The sequence below is a fragment of the Condylostylus longicornis genome, unplaced genomic scaffold (genome assembly GCF_029603195.1).
Source record: "Condylostylus longicornis isolate FDR11 unplaced genomic scaffold, ASM2960319v2 ptg000011l, whole genome shotgun sequence".
Lineage (NCBI taxonomy): Eukaryota > Metazoa > Arthropoda > Insecta > Diptera > Dolichopodidae > Condylostylus > Condylostylus longicornis.
The window spans coordinates 916,285-936,796 of NW_026577980.1; the positions used below are offsets into that span (position 1 = coordinate 916,285).

Consider the following 20,512-nt stretch of genomic DNA (forward strand, 5'->3'; position numbering starts at 1 on the left):
TATTTCATTCAATTTTTTAAATCATTAAACACACATTATACATCCTAAAATATAAGCTATTTTATTTTTTGGCTTGCAATTATCATAAATACAGGTATATATTATGCACATACAAATATACATATGTAATTAATATAATTCATTAGAACAATTGATTATAACACAATTTCATATACACATACCGTAAAATAGGGAGACGTCGTGCGTAACGCAAGTAAACCCGAATGAAACACTTGTTTATTTAAAACGAAAAAAATATTACCGATTACCGTAAATGATTTAAAAAAAAAAGATAAACTGTAATAAAAAAAAACAAATAGTATGTACATGCGAGATAATAAACCTTCCATTAAAATCGTTTTAAATTGACTAGTTTAAGTTACTCAGTTGCTAAATCAAGTAGATAATTTCATTTCGTCTGCCTTAATAAAAACGTACATTTATTAAATGTAGAAGAGAGAATAACAAACAAATAAATTTAGACAGATGCAACATAGTATAGTTCCATATGTACATATGTGTATCGTATACGTACATACATATATGTATGTACATACAAGCTTATACAATTTCATTTGAAGAAATTGTATTAAAAACCCGTTTTCTTATTACTTAAGCCATAGTAAAATAAAATAAAATTATCAATAACAAATCATAAAAAATTAAAAAAATTATAACTTCCCATACATACATGCACATATATATGTATTTATGTATAAATTTTGGTTTGGATATGCTTTTAATTTTTAAACTTATATGATTATTAAACTTACTCCTTTTCTAAAAAAAAAAACAAAAACACAAAAAATCTGATGTGGTTAGCACATAACACAATCTATAGGTATATTCCATACACTAGTTCCGTAGAAATAAGAAAAAATGTAAAATCGGTCCCTTGTTCGGTTTCCGAGCCGTAATTTTTTGAAAAAATTTAAAAATACGTCGTTTTAACAGCCCAAATTTAAATATTAAACTTCAAGGAAATTGTTTAATTATTTCTCTTTAATTTTTCAACCTAGAAAATGGTTCAGTTCCAAAGGCTTGACATATTCCAAAAGCTGATCAGTCCGCGACAAAGCTGAAATAAACTCGAATATACAATTTCGTCGTAATCGGTTCCTTCGTACTTTGAAATATACCCGCACATACACAGACTGATAGAGCAACACCACTTCAAAAATAGTTAATTTAGACTTTCATATACCATGGAGAAATTTGGTGCCATCACATCACCTCCCTTATTGAATGCAGTGGTAAATAAAAACGAAAACAAGTTATATCTATATATGTACATACATACGCATCTAGTATATACATTACTCTAACAATAAATAAATCAAAAAAGAAATTTTATTTGCAAAATGCGAATTGCATACTATTTTTTTTTTTGGATAACTAGAACATCACATACATAATATATACGTATACATATAAACATACACATAATGTATACCTTTATACATACCTACACTAAAAACTTATGCTGGTATAACACGTTTGCCTTCATTTAAATATTGCGTTACGAGGTCTACAATTCGCAATTCAATTGTAAAACAATTATTTTAGTACGTGCTAAGCGACAATAAATAATTAATTATATAGAAAGAGAGTGAAAAAAATATCGATGTTGTATTTTTGTATGTATGTTTGTGCAGATTTAAATATATTTTCATAATTATAATTAACTTTTCTTTCTTAAATTATTAAAGGAAAGTTAATTATAATTAAGTAATAATAAATTTATATAATTAAGTTAATTATAATTATATAATAAATTAATTAAATTTTCAATTATAAAAATTTATAATTAATCAGATCATTTTGAATCCCAGGCTGATTGAAGTTGCTATCAAACATTAATTTGAAAAAGTTGACTATGCTGATTCAACGCCCTTTACTTAAAATTAAAATTAAATATCATTAAAGAACGCAAAACACAGTAACGATGCACATTAAACGCTTTCAAAACATTTATACAAATTGTAAGCCCAAGTCTTTAGTATTTTGAGATAAAAAACTATTTCATCGGATTAATTAATTCACTCGCCCAAGCTTGTTGCATAAAGATTTACTTAAAGTGATGCTCAAGAACACATATGGTAATATTTTTTCAAATATGTATATATGTATATTTTATATATTGTACATATTCATTAGATTAAAACATTCAGTAAACATACACATATACATTTCAAAATACAAATTAAATAAACATATTTTAAGCTGAATTAAAGCTTTATTCCGTTCTAATACTTTATTAATTTAATTTAATTTATGTTAAAATATTCACTTCTTCTGGATATATTTACCCATATACCCATACATACATATATAATAATTGATAATGATTACTTGAACCACTGAAAAATTTGTTTGATTAAAAAAAATATTTTCTTACATAAAATAAAGTTTTGAATAGTCGAAAAAGCATTTTAATGGCAACAATTTTGGCCACTAAAATACTTCTGAAAGTGGTTCCTAATAAGGAAGCTTTTGTAGAAGTTACTCTCCTAAGAGGAAACTGAAAAAAAAGTTATCAATAATAGGTAGCATACATTTTTGTTTTGAATGGTTATTAGTAATTAATTGTGACCTTAATAGTAATTAAATGTCCCGTTGTGCTTGAGTCACAAATCATAATGATGAATTTGATCATCAAAAAGATGTTTATAAATAAAAAAATTGTCTCAAAAAATTACTCATAAACGAATATTTTCCTAAAATACAATGTACAACTCATATAAAATTTATACAGTAAAATACATAAAAACTATACTTATATTGTTTAAGCATATTATTTAAAAATTTCGCCAATATAGAGGACCCATCAAAATAAAAATACTTAAAGAAACACTCAAAAAAGTCACTCGAAAAATTTCACAAAAATAAAATATTGCTCAAAAAATTCTACTCATGAAAATCGTTAAAAATCACTCAAAAATAAAGTTAAAAATTCAGTCTTCGTTCAGACTACGACAAAGTCTATTACCATTTCCACGAAAATTTTAAAAGTTTCTTAAACTTATATTTCATGTGTTTACCAATTAAATACTTCCGAGAATTGCACATAATAAACTGTTTTCTATTTTTTTTATTATTTTAATTCTCTTATCTTCTGTGCAATGTCCCAGCCTACATATTTGTTTGGTTAAATGGCAAAAAATGTTTGATCAAAAACATTCTGCAATCATACAAATTCGTAAATGTAAAATAAACATACAAACATTTGTATTATGTACATTCATACATGTTTTAATATAAATTATTCTAATTAAATTAAACAACTATACATATACAATTATGTTTAAGTACAAAAGTATGTGTAAATATTTACCGTTATTTAAACACAATATAGCAACGATTACTCGAATAATAATCCTTTTTTATTTAGAATGTACCCAATAAAGTATAAATTTTTTTTCTCTCTCATATTTCTCTTGCAATTCCAACTACAAAAAAAAATTTCATTTGCGACAAAATTATTTCTATATCAAAAATGTCGTAACTCAAAAAATAAAAGAAAAAAACGGGTACATTTAAAGAGCAAATTAAACACAGAAAGGAAATTTTTTGTTTTTTATTTTTTTTTTTTGAGTAAATAAATATGTGCGCATGTATATATAAATAATTTATCCTTCCGTTTTATTTTATTTTAGAAATTTTCCCCTTTCGTGAATATTGGCCTTTTTGAATATTTTACCATTTTCATTAAATTGTCTGCAATTTTACTTAGTATTTCTCTTATATTATGTATACTACATATATATATATACCACATGCAATTATATTATTATAGTATTATAATAATAGTATAATATTATTACTTACATACTTTATAAGTATCTATCTATCCTAACCACCCTTCGTGGAAAATACTATAAATATTTTTTTTTCTTTTTTGTATATATTTATAAATTGATTTTGAAGTTAGTCTTCGTTTGAATAAGGGATGTTAAATAACGTGCCGTGCCGGTTGCAAATATTATTATTAATTTATTTATTTTTTAAATTCTTCTTAAAATGTCTTTAAAATTAAAAAAACTTTTAAAATTAATATAAAAAAATTTTTAAAAATATTTTAGTGTTATACTTGCATTGCATAAAATTTTACATACATTTTTATGTGGATATTATATATTTGTACATTATATACTACAATATACGTATATATAGAGAGAAGATATGATAATTTATTGTGTGTGTGTATTCATATAAACTAATATACATATATGTATATAAATTTTTCGTTAAAACATAAAAAGAAATAAAATATAGAGAAATTTTGTTTTTAAAATTAAAATTAACAAAAAAAAAATACACTAAATAAATTAAAAACAAAAAAAAATAATTATTTTTACTTATAAATTAAAAAAATTTAAAAAAAAAGATTAAAGTATGTCTATATAGTTAATTGATTTTTTATAAAAAAAAAAAATAAAAAAAAAATGCACATACATAGAATTGTAATGAAATAAATGTACTTGAATTTTTCACTATTAGTATATACTACACAACAATATAGGTATCTATATAGAATTAATCATAGTTATTGATATATAGCTATATATATATGTATGTATGAATGTATATATATGTATATATTTACTGGTAAATATATTGTAAATTTATGTATGTACATCCATTTATTATATATATGTATATATATATATATACATATATATATATATATATATATATATATATATATATATATATATATATATATATATATAATATGTACTCGTACAAAGGAAAACAAGTAAATATACTTATATTTAAATAATAAATAGTTTTCTTAACCAATTCAGTTTGACTTCTGTACCATCGTCTTATAAAATACGATACTTACATTAGGGTATTCATAGTTTAATCATTATGTACAACTATAATTTAAATATAACATAAAAAATTTTAATATAATGAGATATAAAAAAAAGTATGTATATATACATATTTATGCCTATATTAATAAATTAGAAAATAATATTATAAATGTAATGTATGCAATAAATAATAAATAAAATAATTAATTTTGTAAATGTGCTCCACTAATAACTTAAAAATGACTGCGTTAAAGTAAGCCAAAAACAAAAGCAAAAAAAAAAAAAAAAAAGAAAAAAATTCAAAAAGAAAAACCAAGGCTTAGAAAAAATGTTTTAATGTCAAACTATGATATATGTATGTATATATAATTAATACATATATATATATATATATATATATAAAAATATATATATATATATATATAAGAGTATATTTAAAAATTGGTGACAGATATATATATATATATACATAAGTATATACATAATATAGTACATTTGTATATACGTACATACATAAAAATACACACATTTTGTGTTTAATAAAATATTGCCGAGTTAAAAAAAAATATATGTAGTAAATTTTTGAAAAATCGATAAATCGGTGATGCTTTTGTATAAAATGTATATTGAAAATTTCGTGATAAATTTCGTGTTTGTTTTTACAAACTTAAAATAGTTTTACACGTTCCAAGATTAAATATTTAAAAAAAAAACACACAAAAATATTGTATATTTTATACAATATAATAATATGCATACTAAACAAATATTATAATTACTAAATAATAAACTAATATTAAATTAATTATATACGCTCTGTACGAGCTGCTCAATTTATAGTTCATTTGAGATAAGTTTGAAATAAATACTCGCATACATATAGACATATATATGTATGTTCATTAATAAATACATAAGAAAATTTATTTTTTATTATTTTTGCACTTTATGTATATGCGTTAAGTATATACATAATAGTGTATTTTTGGTTCAAAAGCCAACATACTTTTCATATTATTTAATTGTCACACATTATTTTCTCAACCAAAAAAAAATTGTTCCTATTTTAATTAGAATAATATTACAGTTATAATAGTTATAACAGTTGTAATAATTATAAGAGTTGTAATAATTATAACAGTTATGATAATTATAACAGTTAAAATAATTATAGAAGTTAAAATAATTAAATGTAATAATTGATGTCTTAAAATTTAATTCAATAAAAATTGATAATATTTAGGTATGTACATACATAATATTGTTAAAATTATCTTAGGTTTTGCTTGTAAGTATATACATATATGATATACTTCTTACATTATGTATTTTGCCTTTTTTTCTATATATTTTTTATATAGGTATATACATTATATAAATACATACATACATACACATTTTTACAATTTGTTGTTGCTCGGATTTTTTTGTTTTGTTTTTTTAAATTAATTACAGAAATAATATTAAATATACATAATTATATTATATATATACAAATATAATGTATAATTAAATTTCATTTCATACCCATGTCCAACTTTTTACTTAAGTATGTATACATATGTACAATATATCATGCAAATATTACTCTATCTATAAATTATAATAAATAGAATTCCGTAATACATAATATATGTAATATGTGTAAGTACTTACATATATACACATCTATGTTTGTGTGCTGCATATGCTTGAAAAGAAAAAAAAACAGTTCATTACTCTATTTATTCCAATTGTTTCTTTTTTTTTTTGTCTTTTTTTTTTTTGTTCTTATAATCCTATTTAAAATCCTTTTTCAATTTTTGCAAATAGATGCAAAAAACTATACATACATTCTTATACTATACTACACTAATATACATATAATATGTACATACATACATACATGCATATCTGTATATTTCTTTATGTATAAAGATTAAAGTTGGTTAACATTATGTGTATGAGGAAGTATAGAAAAAAAACTATAAAAAGATGAAGTTAAAATTATACATTTTAAGTTTTAACCCATTAATAATTATGCTTGCAATGGAATTATCATTGTCCATTATCAACACATATTTGACAATTGGTAAAATTTAACAATAAGTAATTGATGTTTCGATTTATGATTGTCAACTATTTTTTGATTGATAAACTTTTTGATATTGTGAATTAATTTTTGAGTGATGTTCATTTCATAATAAATATGTTGTAATTGTGAATAATTTTTTTTTAATTAGTTTTTGATTAATAAAAGAGTAAATTGTTTCAATGAGTTTTATAAAATTTTAAATATAAAGTATAAGTAAAAAGTTGCTACTTAATTAGCTTAATTTAAATTCAACGAATTAGAATTGTTACAAGAATAAAAATGTTGCAATTTTCATTTAACTAATAGTAGTATTTCACCTATTATGAGATCTTTTTTCAGATAACTATATTTTTTTCAAAATTTCATAAATTTTTCGTAGCTCTACCATATGCAAGAGGAAGAATATATGGAGTAATTTTATTGTTATAACCTCATTATTATGTCTGTGTTTGTTTATTGATTTAACCCATTTTCGCCCGTTCCAAAATATTTCATTTATTTCATTTCTCCATTAGAATGCCAGTTTAATCAATTTACTAAAAAAATGTGAAATAATTACATGTTTGTAATTTAATCCTCAAAGCTCACCTTTTGCGTTTATTTTTGTCTCATTAACAAAGGATTTGGTTTTTGAATATTTTACTTTGAGCATATATAAGAGGAAAACACCATAATCTTTCACAATTTCCGAAATATATTATATTTTAACTATAGGGTAATTTTTTTAACTTTTCACTTTTTAGCATTATTATTCAAAAAAAAAAAAAGCTTGAAATTTCATATATCATTACTTTTTAAGTTATTTTGAAGTTGTATCAAATTTTTTTATTGTGCACATTGGCAGGCATGAAGACAGTTTTTTTTTATATTTTGTAATTTGCATGTATGACATTTTCTAGAGTTGACTAAAATTCAAATTAAAAAATGCTAGAAGAGAATATTTGCCATATTATTTGCGAGTGTCTTAATTTATTAAACGTCTTGTAAAATATAAAGGTGCCATATGCATCTCTTAGCCATATCATCTTAACAAACATATTCACAAGAGTTTTGAAGCTGTTATGGGTATTTTATCTCTTTTTTTTTAATTTATATCTCTTAAGAGAGCAATTTTGCTTATATTTGTTAAACTGAGTTTTTTAAATTTGATTTTCTTAACTCTCTGGAACTACTACATACCCGAATTCTCCCCCTTAAGCAATATGCTTCTTAAAAAAACCCCAAAAAATCATCCTTCTCCCCACTTTAGAGTTTTAGAGAAACTGTAGTGAAAAAGTATTTTAATTTTCAATAAAATAAAATCCTATAACAATAATTTTTAAAAAAAACTAAAAAATCACTTATTACTACAAATATGTATATGTCTAATGTATGTATATGTACTTGATTATGACTGTGACATTTACTTGATATGCACATCAAATCCTTGTATTGAATGAAATGTAGAGAAGTACAAAAAAAAATTATTATTTTTTGATATAGTGCTGCCAATCATAATATGCACTCATAATATGCATATAATTAAAATTTTACTGTAAAATTCTAAAATGAGAAAAATATAAGATTTTGTTATCTACATCAAAGAAAAATTAAAAACTAAATAATTGTGAACATTATTTAATAATTTTGTTCTTAAAAAATTAAGTCGGAAAAATGCAAAATTTTGATCCTCGTAAACAAAAACGTTTAGGTCCAGCTCCAATAGCTTCTTTTGAAAAATCATTCGAGGATAATCAAACACATCAAGATCCTGAAATTGAAAATATTAGTTCGAGTGCTTATGAAACACAAACAAGTTTAAATACTGATAAACAAAAAGGTGTAAGTAAATTGATTGCTTTAAATTTTTTAATTGTCTTGTTTTGTTTTTTTGTTTGATGTTATAAAAGTCTACAGGGATTTGCATAATATTCCTAGAATATTATCTATATATATATGTATTTACTTATTTAAGTGTGTTAATTTTGTTTATATATTATTTTATTATAATTTTTTTCTTTTATTTTGAAAACCTTGAGAATTCCTTGAGAAAAAAAATTTGGTATTCATATAAATTTTACGAAATTTACGATTAAGAGGACAATTCTTCAAAGTTCTAAGAAAAGTTCAAACTAAAATACGATCAGCAACTCAAATGTTTCACTTCATTTTTAATTACAATCACCAAAATATTATAACAATATATGGAAACGTCTAGGGGAAGAGTTTCGGAGGGTTAAAGAAAATCCAAATAAAAAAAAAATTCTAACAAATATCTATAACAATTTAGAAGCAATTGAAGTTAGAACAAATTGATGTTCGAAACTTGGTTTATCACTAAATGGATCTATATAACGGTACGCAAAAAGTTAATTTAAGACAATAATAGCAGCTCGGTTTCCAAAATAGTGTTTTTGAATAATATCTACCTGCAAATTGTTCAAAAATAATAAGGGTGCTTTTCGTTTTACTTTGTCTGTCCATCTATCTGTCTGTTTACAAAAACTTTTATATCGATTCAAAATATCTGGACGAAATTTGTACAAAATTTAACTAAGGCAATTAGACATTATTTACTTTTATCGATAAAAGTACAAATATAACGCAATTAATACCATAAAATCAATAGATCCCTTGAGACTCATTAATTAAGTTTATTTTTTATATTTTTGTTTTATTTATTTTTACTTATGATTTTTATTTATTTTATTTTTGTAACAATAATAGCTCTTTTGCCCAAAAATATACTAATTAGCAATATGCAATTCAAGCTATACTTGCGCTTTTCGAGCTTGATTTCACCTTTTAATGCAAAGAAGAATCTGTTATAATTAAAACTCAATAGGATTATAACATAAAACTAAATTTAAAAAATTCGGTTTTATATTTTAATGCCACCGAGTTTTCTAAAGCTCTACTTATAAATATTATCAGATTCTAAAACCGAATTCAAAATATGCTCCTTAATTTATATATTTATACCTTATGTTTTGGCTGACTTTTATTGGCAAAAGCTTAAAATACTAATAAGTACTAATAAATACTAATCAAACTTTGTAAAGCTTTGGATAAAAAAAAGCTTTGGATAAAGTTGAATTTTTGAAAATTCGAAATAGCAAATTAGAAAATTATAAATTATAAGACTTGAGCAAGTAAAAACTTCGTGAAAATTCGTTATAATCTCTGTATTTTTTCTTGTAAATCCTTGAGATTTGACACTTATTCCGGAACAAAAGTTTTATCCATTTTTCATTATCTAACCAATAGTACATATTTTTGTATCCTTTGTGTCTATTTACTTGTGTACTTGGATTTCTGCAGGATAGTCAGTTTAGCCAGACGACTTTTGTTTCTTCTACCCACAGTAAATATATGTACATACATATTTTATGTTTCAGCACTTTGCAATTTTTTCCATTCCAGGCTGCCTAGGGAAGAGAAAAATAATATTCCATTGAAAACAATAATAATAGCACTTTGTAGGTATTTGCCGCTTTCTCAGCTTCGCAAGATACTTTTAGATCCTAAATTAAAACAAATTAATTTTTCAACGAATAAAATAAATTATTTTTTACGTATACATATACAAACTTATATCAAAATAAAATAATTTACACTTACAACCACTTTTTTTCATCTCGCTTAGTGTTGGTCATACTCCATTTGAATAATAACAACATTGGCCATTTTTTAAACAAAATCATATTTTTTTAAACAATATAATGAAAAATTCACTTTTTTAGTACTTTTAATTTAAAAGTTATCGATAACGGTCGTTACATCATATGAAAAGCCTTTCAGAAGTAGCACACGCAATTATTTTGACATTTATGACGGCAGAGTTGGTACCATATCAACTAACATGAAATACTATACTACAATTACTTTTTCATATTTACACGTTATGTTTACTCTAAAATGATTGCAAAACAATAATTGTCATTACTCATTCGTCATCATTATTTATATTTCGTTAACAATGGAAAATAGCTTTTGAGAAAGTTTATTTCTCTCTTTAAACCTTCCCATTTTTTTAAAGACTATATTATCTATTTTTTTAATGCTTTTTTATTTGTTTTTTTAAATATTTTACAAAAATTGTTTTATTACATATTTTAAAAACTTTAAATTAGTATGTATTACATAAATAATTTTATCGCTACAACGTACCGCCTCAGTCAAAAGTTTAGGATCATAGCATGTTTTGTTTTACTTAAGCTGGATTCATTGGTTCGTCGTTTTTGAGCTGAGCTATTTGTTGTTGAAAAGCTGATCGTTTGTTTTATTATGATACATTTATTACTTTTTTGACAAGAATTATATGTAATTGGAATAGTTCAGTATACGTAAGATAAACGCTAAATTTTTAGAAAACCTCCGCACTAAAGTTGAAGTTGATTCAACTTTTGAAGAGAATAACAAAAATTCAAATTTTCATACAAAATACATAAGCAAAAGCGACGAATCAGTGAATCCAGCTCAATAGTTCAATTAGTTTTTTCGGTACGGAGCCTGTTTACATATTTTGTAACGCATAAATTTCATCAAAGAAAGAAAAATAATCATTGAACCATGAGCAACAAATCATTGTGTCATGATTAGTTTTAAAGAAAACAACGTAAAATTAGGAAATGTACCGCTAGATGTCAACGCTAGATCATAACATAATTTTTGATAATTTGATTACTTTTTAATAAATTATGTTGTTTATAAAGATTTTTATTTAAATCATTAATTTTAGATTTGATTTATTTTGCTGTAGAGATTTAATATTCTTTTTTTTCTTTCCTCTATATTTTAGTTTTAAATTATTCATACAAGTCTTTTAAATACATAAAATCATCTCATTTTCAAAGAACAAAAAAAAAATCCTGTATACTTTTGTAGATAAATCCTGAAACGAGTAATTTTGGCAAATCATCTTCAAATATTCAACCGCACGAACAAAAAGATTTAAGTACTGCAAATCCATCACCCACAATTCACGCAATGGAAACTGCTTCTAGTGCAATAAATAGAAATATAACAAAGTCTTCGGAGATAAATAATAGTTCGAATAAAACTATATCACCAATAAAAGTATCCAAAAAGCCACCATTATTACATAGTAAGGATTCAATTCATGATCATCCTCTAAGAGCTCCATTACAAAGTTTAGCACCATTAACACCACGGATAGATATTAGTCGAGCATCTAGTTCATCACAACATGAAGATAGTAGAGAGAGCAGTCCCGAAAATGTTTTTGAACAGGTGATGAATTAATCTTTCGAATAAATGTACAATATTATTTCAAATCAAAGCGTTTACTATAAGGCTTTTAAGTACATTGATATACAATGTACATATATGTGTATTTATGTGCTTTATTCTTAAAATTAAAAGTAAGAAAACAGCTATAGTTCTTAAAATTTTATGATTTCATATTGATTCTATTAATTTTATACCATTTTTATGATATTTTTTTATTTTTTTGTTTTTATTCGCTGTTATTCATTTTAGAGTAAATTTATTTAATCATAAATGACATACTATTCTTCTAAGAGATCTCCAAATTCCTGTTTCCGTCTCAAAATATCTTAAACGTCCATAATTATATTAAGATGAGACACAAATTATTTAAACGTCATAGTTATTTTCCGGTTCAATATTATGTAAAAACTAGCAAATAAATATAAAATACCCTTTTTTCTCGTTTACATCCCATAGGAACTCATCATTTACGATAGTATTGGAATTTCAAAATGTTAAAACCATCGTTTATAGCTAAGCGCCATTGTTTCAACACTAAAACTTTTTAGTTCAAATAAAAAATTAAACCTATAAAATAAAATTATAATCTTATTGAATGTTTGTAAAATGCGAAAACTGCTGGCAATTTAAAAAATTGAGTGCAACTTTTTTCTTAGTATATTTTAAAAGCATGATGTCAGTTTAAATCACTCATGTGCTGCCCACAATAACATATAACTCAAAATTTGTACATTTAAGAAAAACTACTTTTAAAGTGTTAAAATTAATATGTTTTTCTCGTAATAGAATATTTTTTTATATTTTATTGTAAGCAACAATTTTCAAAAGAATTTTTCAATTTTCGACAGAAATAGTGTTTTTATACTAAAAAAGAAATGTTTAAGCGATTATCTCTCTCATAAACTAACTCACATAAATAACTCAGAAATTGTATTTTTCGAGTTATATTACTGTTGCAGCAAATGAGCGAATTATTCTGCTAATAATTCTACGAATTATTTATAGTATTGTAGTATGTAATTAAAGAATTTGAATTCGAAAGTCAATTCGCACCTTAAAATTATTATTGTTAAACATTATTTTATAAGAATTTTAATATTTATGTGTTAACATTTATTTAAACTTTTTAATTATTAAAATTAAAAAATATTTTTTGGTATTACGATATTTATTCAGGTATTTTTGTTACTTTCCCTACAATTTGATAAAAATAAATTTTTTTATACTTATATTACGTATATGTATGTATGTATGTATGTACACAACTTCTCTTATTATCTGAGCGACATAATGTATTAAACTGAGTTTTTGTTAATTCATACACATGCATACATACCTAATTCATCTTTTAAACTTAAAGATAGTTTAAAAATTCACTTATTACATTTTTCTAAAACTTTTCTTTAAACACTAAAACTCTTCTTTACAATACGTGTGTTACTTCATGTTTTTCTTTTAGTTCTTTGATGTATTTTCAAACTTTATATAAGGATTTAGTTGAATTCTCGAAGTCAATTCTGGACTTTTTAATAACACAATTATTTGCTTTTAATTTAAATGCTTGCTGAATGAACTTATTGAAAGATTGTAAATGTTTGTATACTAGTTAATTAAATGTTTTGTTTTTCGCTATCAATGTTTTTAATGTGGAAATATTGAGATAAAACTTTTTACGCATATAGGTTGGTACCGGAACACTACAGGAAGCGGTTAGTCTTGGTTTCCGTGAAGATGGTGCTTTAGATTTGAGAACATCAACTGAAGAATTATATTTTATGGATCCAGAACAAAAGCGTGAAGAACAAGAGAAAATGCAACAGCAACAACAACAAGTAAAACTATTTCATTTGAAAAATATTAAATAAACCGTGTTAATATTATTATAATAACTTTTTTTTTTGTTTTAGGCAAGAAAATCTCCAATCATATTCAAATATGATGATCAGCAACTATATTTACAACAACATCAAAGAAAAGATTCGGCAAGTTCTGAAGTTGCAGCACTTTTATGTATATCAGGGAGAACAAGTCGGGTATCAAGCGTAGGTAGCCAGGGTAGTGCAGTTAGTCGTTTATCAGCAATATCTGCAGTTTCTGGTGTGTCAAGATCACCGTCACCTCATCGTATGTTAATGGAAACATCATTTTGCGGACCAAAACCTCTTGAAAATGTGGTTGAAAGTGCTGCAAATTCAGTAGGTCAAACTGCAGAAATTTTAGAAAATGTTCTACTTTCGAGAACAAAAGACTTAACGCAAGTTGTACTTGCCGAAGGTATAAAAATTGAAAGCTCTCCTAAAAAAAAAACTCTGCCAAATCAAGAAAATTTGAAAAAGAAAATACCAGCTTTCGATGAAATTTCAAAGATTGAAGAAGATAAATTAAATGCAAAGAGTACTTCAAATCGCAAACTTTTGCAACGAAAAGGTGGAACTAATGAAAGAAGAGATTCAACTAAAAAAATTGTTGGTGTAACACCTACTGGTACTGAATATATAAGAATAAATTTAAAACCAGATCATCTATATGCGGACCAAGGAATTGCACCTCATGAGAAAATGATCGAAATTGCGGGCAATGAAACCGCTTCTGCAGACAAGCCGTCAACTTTAAAATTAACGACAGACACTGAAAAATCCCGAAATTATTCTAGTCCTAGACAATCAAGGCATACTATTTTACCAAATGAAGTTAAATTAGGTAGTGATAGTCGATCTCCATCTCCAGCTATTCCTGGTGTTTCAAGAAAGAGTTCATTTTGTTCTTTATTTAAAACCAAAGATTCACCAGATTCGCCACGCGATAGATCTCGTAGTAAAAGTCATGAACGAAGTTCATCTCATTCACAAACTGGAACACCAAATAAGCAAAAATCCGTTTTGGCTATTTTTAAACCTAGAAGAAGTGGTAGCAAATCAAAGAGTTCCTCTCCTATTGAACATGAAACAATGTCAACTTTAGATGGAATTTCACAGGTTGAATTTAAATTTAATAGTGAGATTCAATCAGCGAATAATCAAGAAATATCAAGACCAACAAGTAGATTAAGATATTATGACACCCCACCTGACGGCACAGGAATTCGCATTCCTTTGCATACACCTCCCGAAGAAAAAGAAACGCGGAAAAATCTTCCTGGGATAACGCAAGAAGCAATTATTAAACAAAAGGAACAACTTAGGCCAATGTCTGCCCCTACGACAAAAATAACTTCAGATAATGTTGATAATTCTTCCTCCAATGTTAGAAATATACCAACAGGTGATTCTGTCGAATCAGTCGATATAATTTCTAAGAAAGTGATAGCTGTTGTTGAGCATAACAAGCCATCTACAGTTACTGAAGCAAAACCATTAAAAAATAAACAAGTTGAAAGCGCAAAAAAAATAGAAAATCTAGATGCAATACATACTTTGCCAGACGATGTTAATCAATCAGAAAGAACATGGAGCCTAGAAGTTCATCATCACAGCTCTCAGGAAAGTCAAGACACAGTATTATCGGAAAATTCAGCAAACAATAGTCGTAGGATATCTAAACCTAGCTTGGATAACGTTATTGAAAGCCCTGTAGTAGAAAATGGAATCACTCCCAAAAACATCAATGAACAATCTTTTCCAAAACCCATCACTACAACGGTTACAGTACAACAATCCCAACAACAAAAGCACATTTTTCATGAATCTAAACCACAACCGTTGAATAATGCGCCAGCAATGCAGTCTAATGGAGATGCAATTTCTAAAGAAAAAAAAAGAATCCTTTTTGCCACTCGTCTAGGATCTGGTAGCCAGGAGCAAATATTTAGTACACAATTCAGTTTGTCAAAAACAGAAAGCTTATCTAGTCAACTCTCCGAACAAAATTCAATACCAGAAAGTCCAGCCGAAACGAAAGATTCTTTGCACAGAACTGACACGGTACTTAGAAGACCTGATGACGGGAAGAAAAAAGATAGTGTAGAAGATTTAAAAAAAGATGCACTTTATAAAAATTCTATTGTTAAAAACGACAGCTCGACGGAAGAACATGGGAACTCCTTAAGACACTCGGACAGTATTGAAAAACGACCATCTGTTATTCTAAGAAGAAAAGATTCATCTAGCGAATTCCGCAAAAGAACTGAGGAGGATGACTATAGACATTCAAAATATTTTCAAAACCTAGATATAACCAAATCCATACAATCTGAAAGCAAACCTAATAAAGTTAACCGAAGTGATTCTGAAAGCGCGTCTGTGGCACACATCGATGGTAATGACGAAATTATAATAGCAGATACTAAAAAACCGCCTTCACCTGCATCTGATATATTATGTCCACAGCCAAATGTGTCAGATCGTTTATCAGTTACGTCAACGGATGAACCAGTAGACACATCTGAAAGCGAAAAGGATGCTGAAGCTGACCCAAATCGCTTAAAAAAGCATTTATCCAGACACATTGGAATTATTGATGATCATGAAAGTACTGGTTTAGTTTCACAATTATCTTTCGAAGATGAATTACCGTATGTTCCAACCACATTACCTGAGGAACGACCCCAAGGTATTTCTATAATACCTGTAAAGGAACGAGCCAATATGGAAGTAAAAACATTTTCATTAGATCGGCCCCGTTCAACAACGCCAATGAACCCAGCACATTTAGAAGAATTTCTTGAAATTGTTACCCCAGATTCTGATGGAACCCATGTCCCAGTTCGGGGGGAAAAACTCCGTATAAGCTTGCCGCGAAAAGACTCGAGTGCACAAAATAGACAAAAAAAAACCACTAAATCACCACGAAGAATTTCAAATGCTAGTAATAAAAGTTGGTTTGAATTCGCTGAACAAGGTATTAGGGGGAGTATTACTACTACTACGTCTTCTACCATCTCTGGTGTTATTACAACACCTAAAGATATAACACAAGATCATTCATCTATAGAAAGAAAAAATGCTTATGATAACGTAAGATCACATAAAGACGATAAAATTGCGTCTTCACCTCCGCCACCCCTACCTCCCAGAAAACCATCAGCTACTTCGATTACATCAGGGCAATGGATAAACTTTGAAAATATACCTGAAAAAAGGAAACCGCCTAAACGGATTACTGCTTTACCGAAAGAAACAGTAGATAATATTAATAAAGCAGGTAATGTTCAATATAACTATGTTAAACCCGAAGAATGCCAATGTGAGTGCCATGATAGTGAAAGAGATCCATCTCATCATCAAGGTAGTGAAATAACAATGCCGAAGGGTAACAATTCTATTTCAAATGTTGATTTACTAAAACACAGTAGTGGAGAAGACTTACAACCACTTTTAGATACAGATGGTCGTGATGGTATTTATAGAAGGTAAAATTATATATTAAGCATTGCGTTCGATATTTTCATTCGCACTGCAAAAATCTTGCGTTTCGTAATTGCTTCTTGTTCAAATTCACGATCAATTTTATGAAATTTTTAATATTTTGAGGTTCTAAAAAATGGAATTGATGTTTAACTATTTTCAATTGATTTTTAGTGATTGTCGCTTCAAGATAATAAATTTGATAATATTGAACGCATGAAATTTAAATTATTAAAATATTGATTTTATTAATCTGAAAAAAAAATTATTTATTTTAGTGATTCCTCACAAGACGATTATGGAATTGATGAAAATCAAAAGCGAAAAAATGGTAAAGAATCAGCAAATAGTAGATCAAGTGAATATTCAGATGTAAGTTATTCAAATGTTTATTATTTTATGTCTAGCCTGAGGAAAAATTTAGGAAAATTTGGCAACACAATAGAAGCAATTGTGTGCATTTATTAAATAAAATCTACAGTAGTAGAACTGAAGATATAGTTGTAATTAAACTAAAAGTAGTAAATGCATATATTATTTTATTTTAAAATATAATTTGTATTTAAATTACTTTAATGCATTTAAGAATATCGTAATATTAACGTATCTTTTATTGCTTTATATTTGCCATAATTTTTCAAATAGCATTGTTTCGCTATGACGCATCAAATTCGAAATCTATTTTATGAAAACAATTATTTCTTCAATATTTCCGAAACGTTTTAAAACAATACATTTTTTAGCAATAAGTTTAAAAAATTGTTAATATTTTTACGCAAATGATGACGTTATTTATAAATCTTAACATTTACACTTTGACCTCAAATTCTACATAAATTTTAAAAATTTCTAACAATAATTTTTTGTCTTTTTGCATTTTTTTTTTTAGGAAAACGAATCTGGCGAACGACGTATCGGCTCAAATCGGCCAAGTAAACATTCTTCTTAAACTTTATCGATTTATGTGTACATACTTATACACAATATATAATTATTAAAATAAAAAAAAAAACTTGTTATTAAAATATTAAAATGGTAAACTAATAGCATTAATATTATGTTGTTAACTGTTGGAAAATGCTTTAGCTTCTCATGAAGCACAATTTAATCGATAATTGAAAATAAGAATTTTTTTAATTTGTAGAAATATTTTTCTTACCTCTTTATTCTTCTAAAGAAAAAAATTATTTGAAGTTATTAATTTTCAAAGTAGTTTTTATATATAAAACATACGTATATATTATATTTTAATTTTATGTAGCTTTAAAAACAAAAAAAAACTTCGAAAATTCACAATGGTACGTTGCAATTTTCTTCGAGAATAATTTGAAAATTATTTTAATTACAATAATTGCTTATTAGTTCACAATAAACTTAGCTCTTCCATAATTCAATAACATTCATAAGGTACGTGAGTTTATAAGTGAGAAATAGAGAAGTGTGCTTTGTTCGCAAAATGAACACTAAATTTTTTTTTCATAGTTTGTTAAATTTATTTTGTTTCCTTTCACTTCTTCTTTTAAATTAAATGATTAATTTATTAAAAGTTTAATTTGTATAAATAAATATAAGTTTTTTGTAAAAACATGAAAACATAGATACTCGAAAATGATCTAATTCGGAAGGAAATATTTAATTTTTAAATAATTTTAAAATTTTTTTTTGCATTGTTAAAAACTGTTATATTAAGTCTATTACAATAGTTTAACAAAATATTAAACTGTTACGGTTACTTTTATTGTTATTATTTTATTAATTAATATTAATTTCAGGTTTTAAGTTAAAATAAAATAAGGTTTGAGAAAAAATGCTCAAAAATGTTTTTATCGAGTTGCTTCAAAAATTCTCGAACAGTTTCAAAACTTATGAAAAACTGGTTTTATTGCATCCTACGTCTCGACAAAAGGCTTCAAAAAAAGTTAAAGAGTATAGTCAGCTCCTCCTATCATATGAGTGGCTATTAGAATATATATTTTTTATAAGAGAAAAAATATAAGCCTCTGTTACGGATTTAATTAAACGATTGAATAAATTTTCATATTGAACGAATTTCGATTATGGTAGAGTTTCGATTATGAATTTTATTTAAATTTTAAGAAAAACGTACATATAAAAAAACGTACAAATAAAAGTTCTAAACTCAAACTATTTTAGGGAAATGTGCTATTTTAAGAAACAATGGATTTGATCGACAACAATTTTTATTTTTCCAATGTATTCCTACTTTCAGTTAAATAAACTAGAAAAAGAGTAACCTTTATTTAAAAAGGTAACTGAATGTAAGCTTTATCTTTTGATTATCAGAATTTATACCTGGTGAAGTAAACATACATTTATACATATTTATTTGCTTTTGTTTTCTCTTACTCGGTTTAATAGTCGTATATGCTATGGAATAAAATTACAGAGATACCACCACTTAAAATGAATAATTTACTTCAGGCTACAGTCCACATTTGTATTACAAGCATGCATTGAATTGAAATTTTAGCCTCTGTACATTTTTGTTAATCAGTAATTTGCATGTTATAATTAAAATTGATAGTTTTACATTAAAAGTAATACTGTTTACTTAAATATCTGTCATAGGTCCTGTCATGAGAAAAATATATTTCCTCTTCAGTAGTTAGGGTTAATTATGGCTGTCGAATCGAACATAATTTTTCGAGAGAAATGCTAAAATTCGGTGAATGAAAATTGTATGTGTCAAGAAGTAATCTTTTAGAAAGTTTATTGTTGTTTTATGGAAGTAAAACGTTTGTGAAAAAAGAAGGTAAAGTAATTAAAAGAATTGTAAATTAATTCTAATAATTTTTAAGTAATTGTAATATAAAAGGTAAAAAAAAGTGTTGGTGACTTTTCAAAAAAAAAAAATTGAAAATAATATTTTAAAAGACTTGTAAAATGTTAGATACTTTAAAATAAAATACTTATGTATGTATGCATGTACGGACTTAATCATATACATTAATTTTTAATTTAATGAAAGAAAGAAACTGGAGCTGTACACAGTATTAATGAACTGATGGAAACTAATTGAT

The 20,512-nt window shown here is 25.5% G+C and overlaps 1 protein-coding gene across 1 annotated transcript; it reads left to right on the plus strand.

The window, feature by feature from the left end:
- Positions 1 to 8,446: 8,446 nt before the first annotated feature.
- LOC129619273 (uncharacterized) lies at positions 8,447 to 19,250 on the plus strand. Its single transcript, XM_055534445.1, has 6 exons — positions 8,447 to 8,718; positions 11,764 to 12,129; positions 13,812 to 13,961; positions 14,037 to 17,476; positions 17,750 to 17,843; positions 18,361 to 19,250. The coding sequence occupies exons 1-6, from the start codon at positions 8,551 to 8,553 to the stop codon at positions 18,418 to 18,420; spliced, it is 4,278 nt and encodes a 1,425-aa protein (XP_055390420.1). The 5' UTR covers positions 8,447 to 8,550; the 3' UTR covers positions 18,421 to 19,250.
- Positions 19,251 to 20,512: the final 1,262 nt, after the last annotated feature.

Coding starts and splice junctions, on each gene's coding strand:
- LOC129619273 (XM_055534445.1), top strand. CDS start 8,551: ATGCAAAATTTTGATCCTCGTAAACAAAAACGTTTAGGTCCAGCTCCA. Junction 12,130..13,811: donor CCGAAAATGTTTTTGAACAG/GTGATGAATTAA, acceptor TTACGCATATAG/GTTGGTACCGGAACACTACA. Junction 13,962..14,036: donor TGCAACAGCAACAACAACAA/GTAAAACTATTT, acceptor TTTTTGTTTTAG/GCAAGAAAATCTCCAATCAT.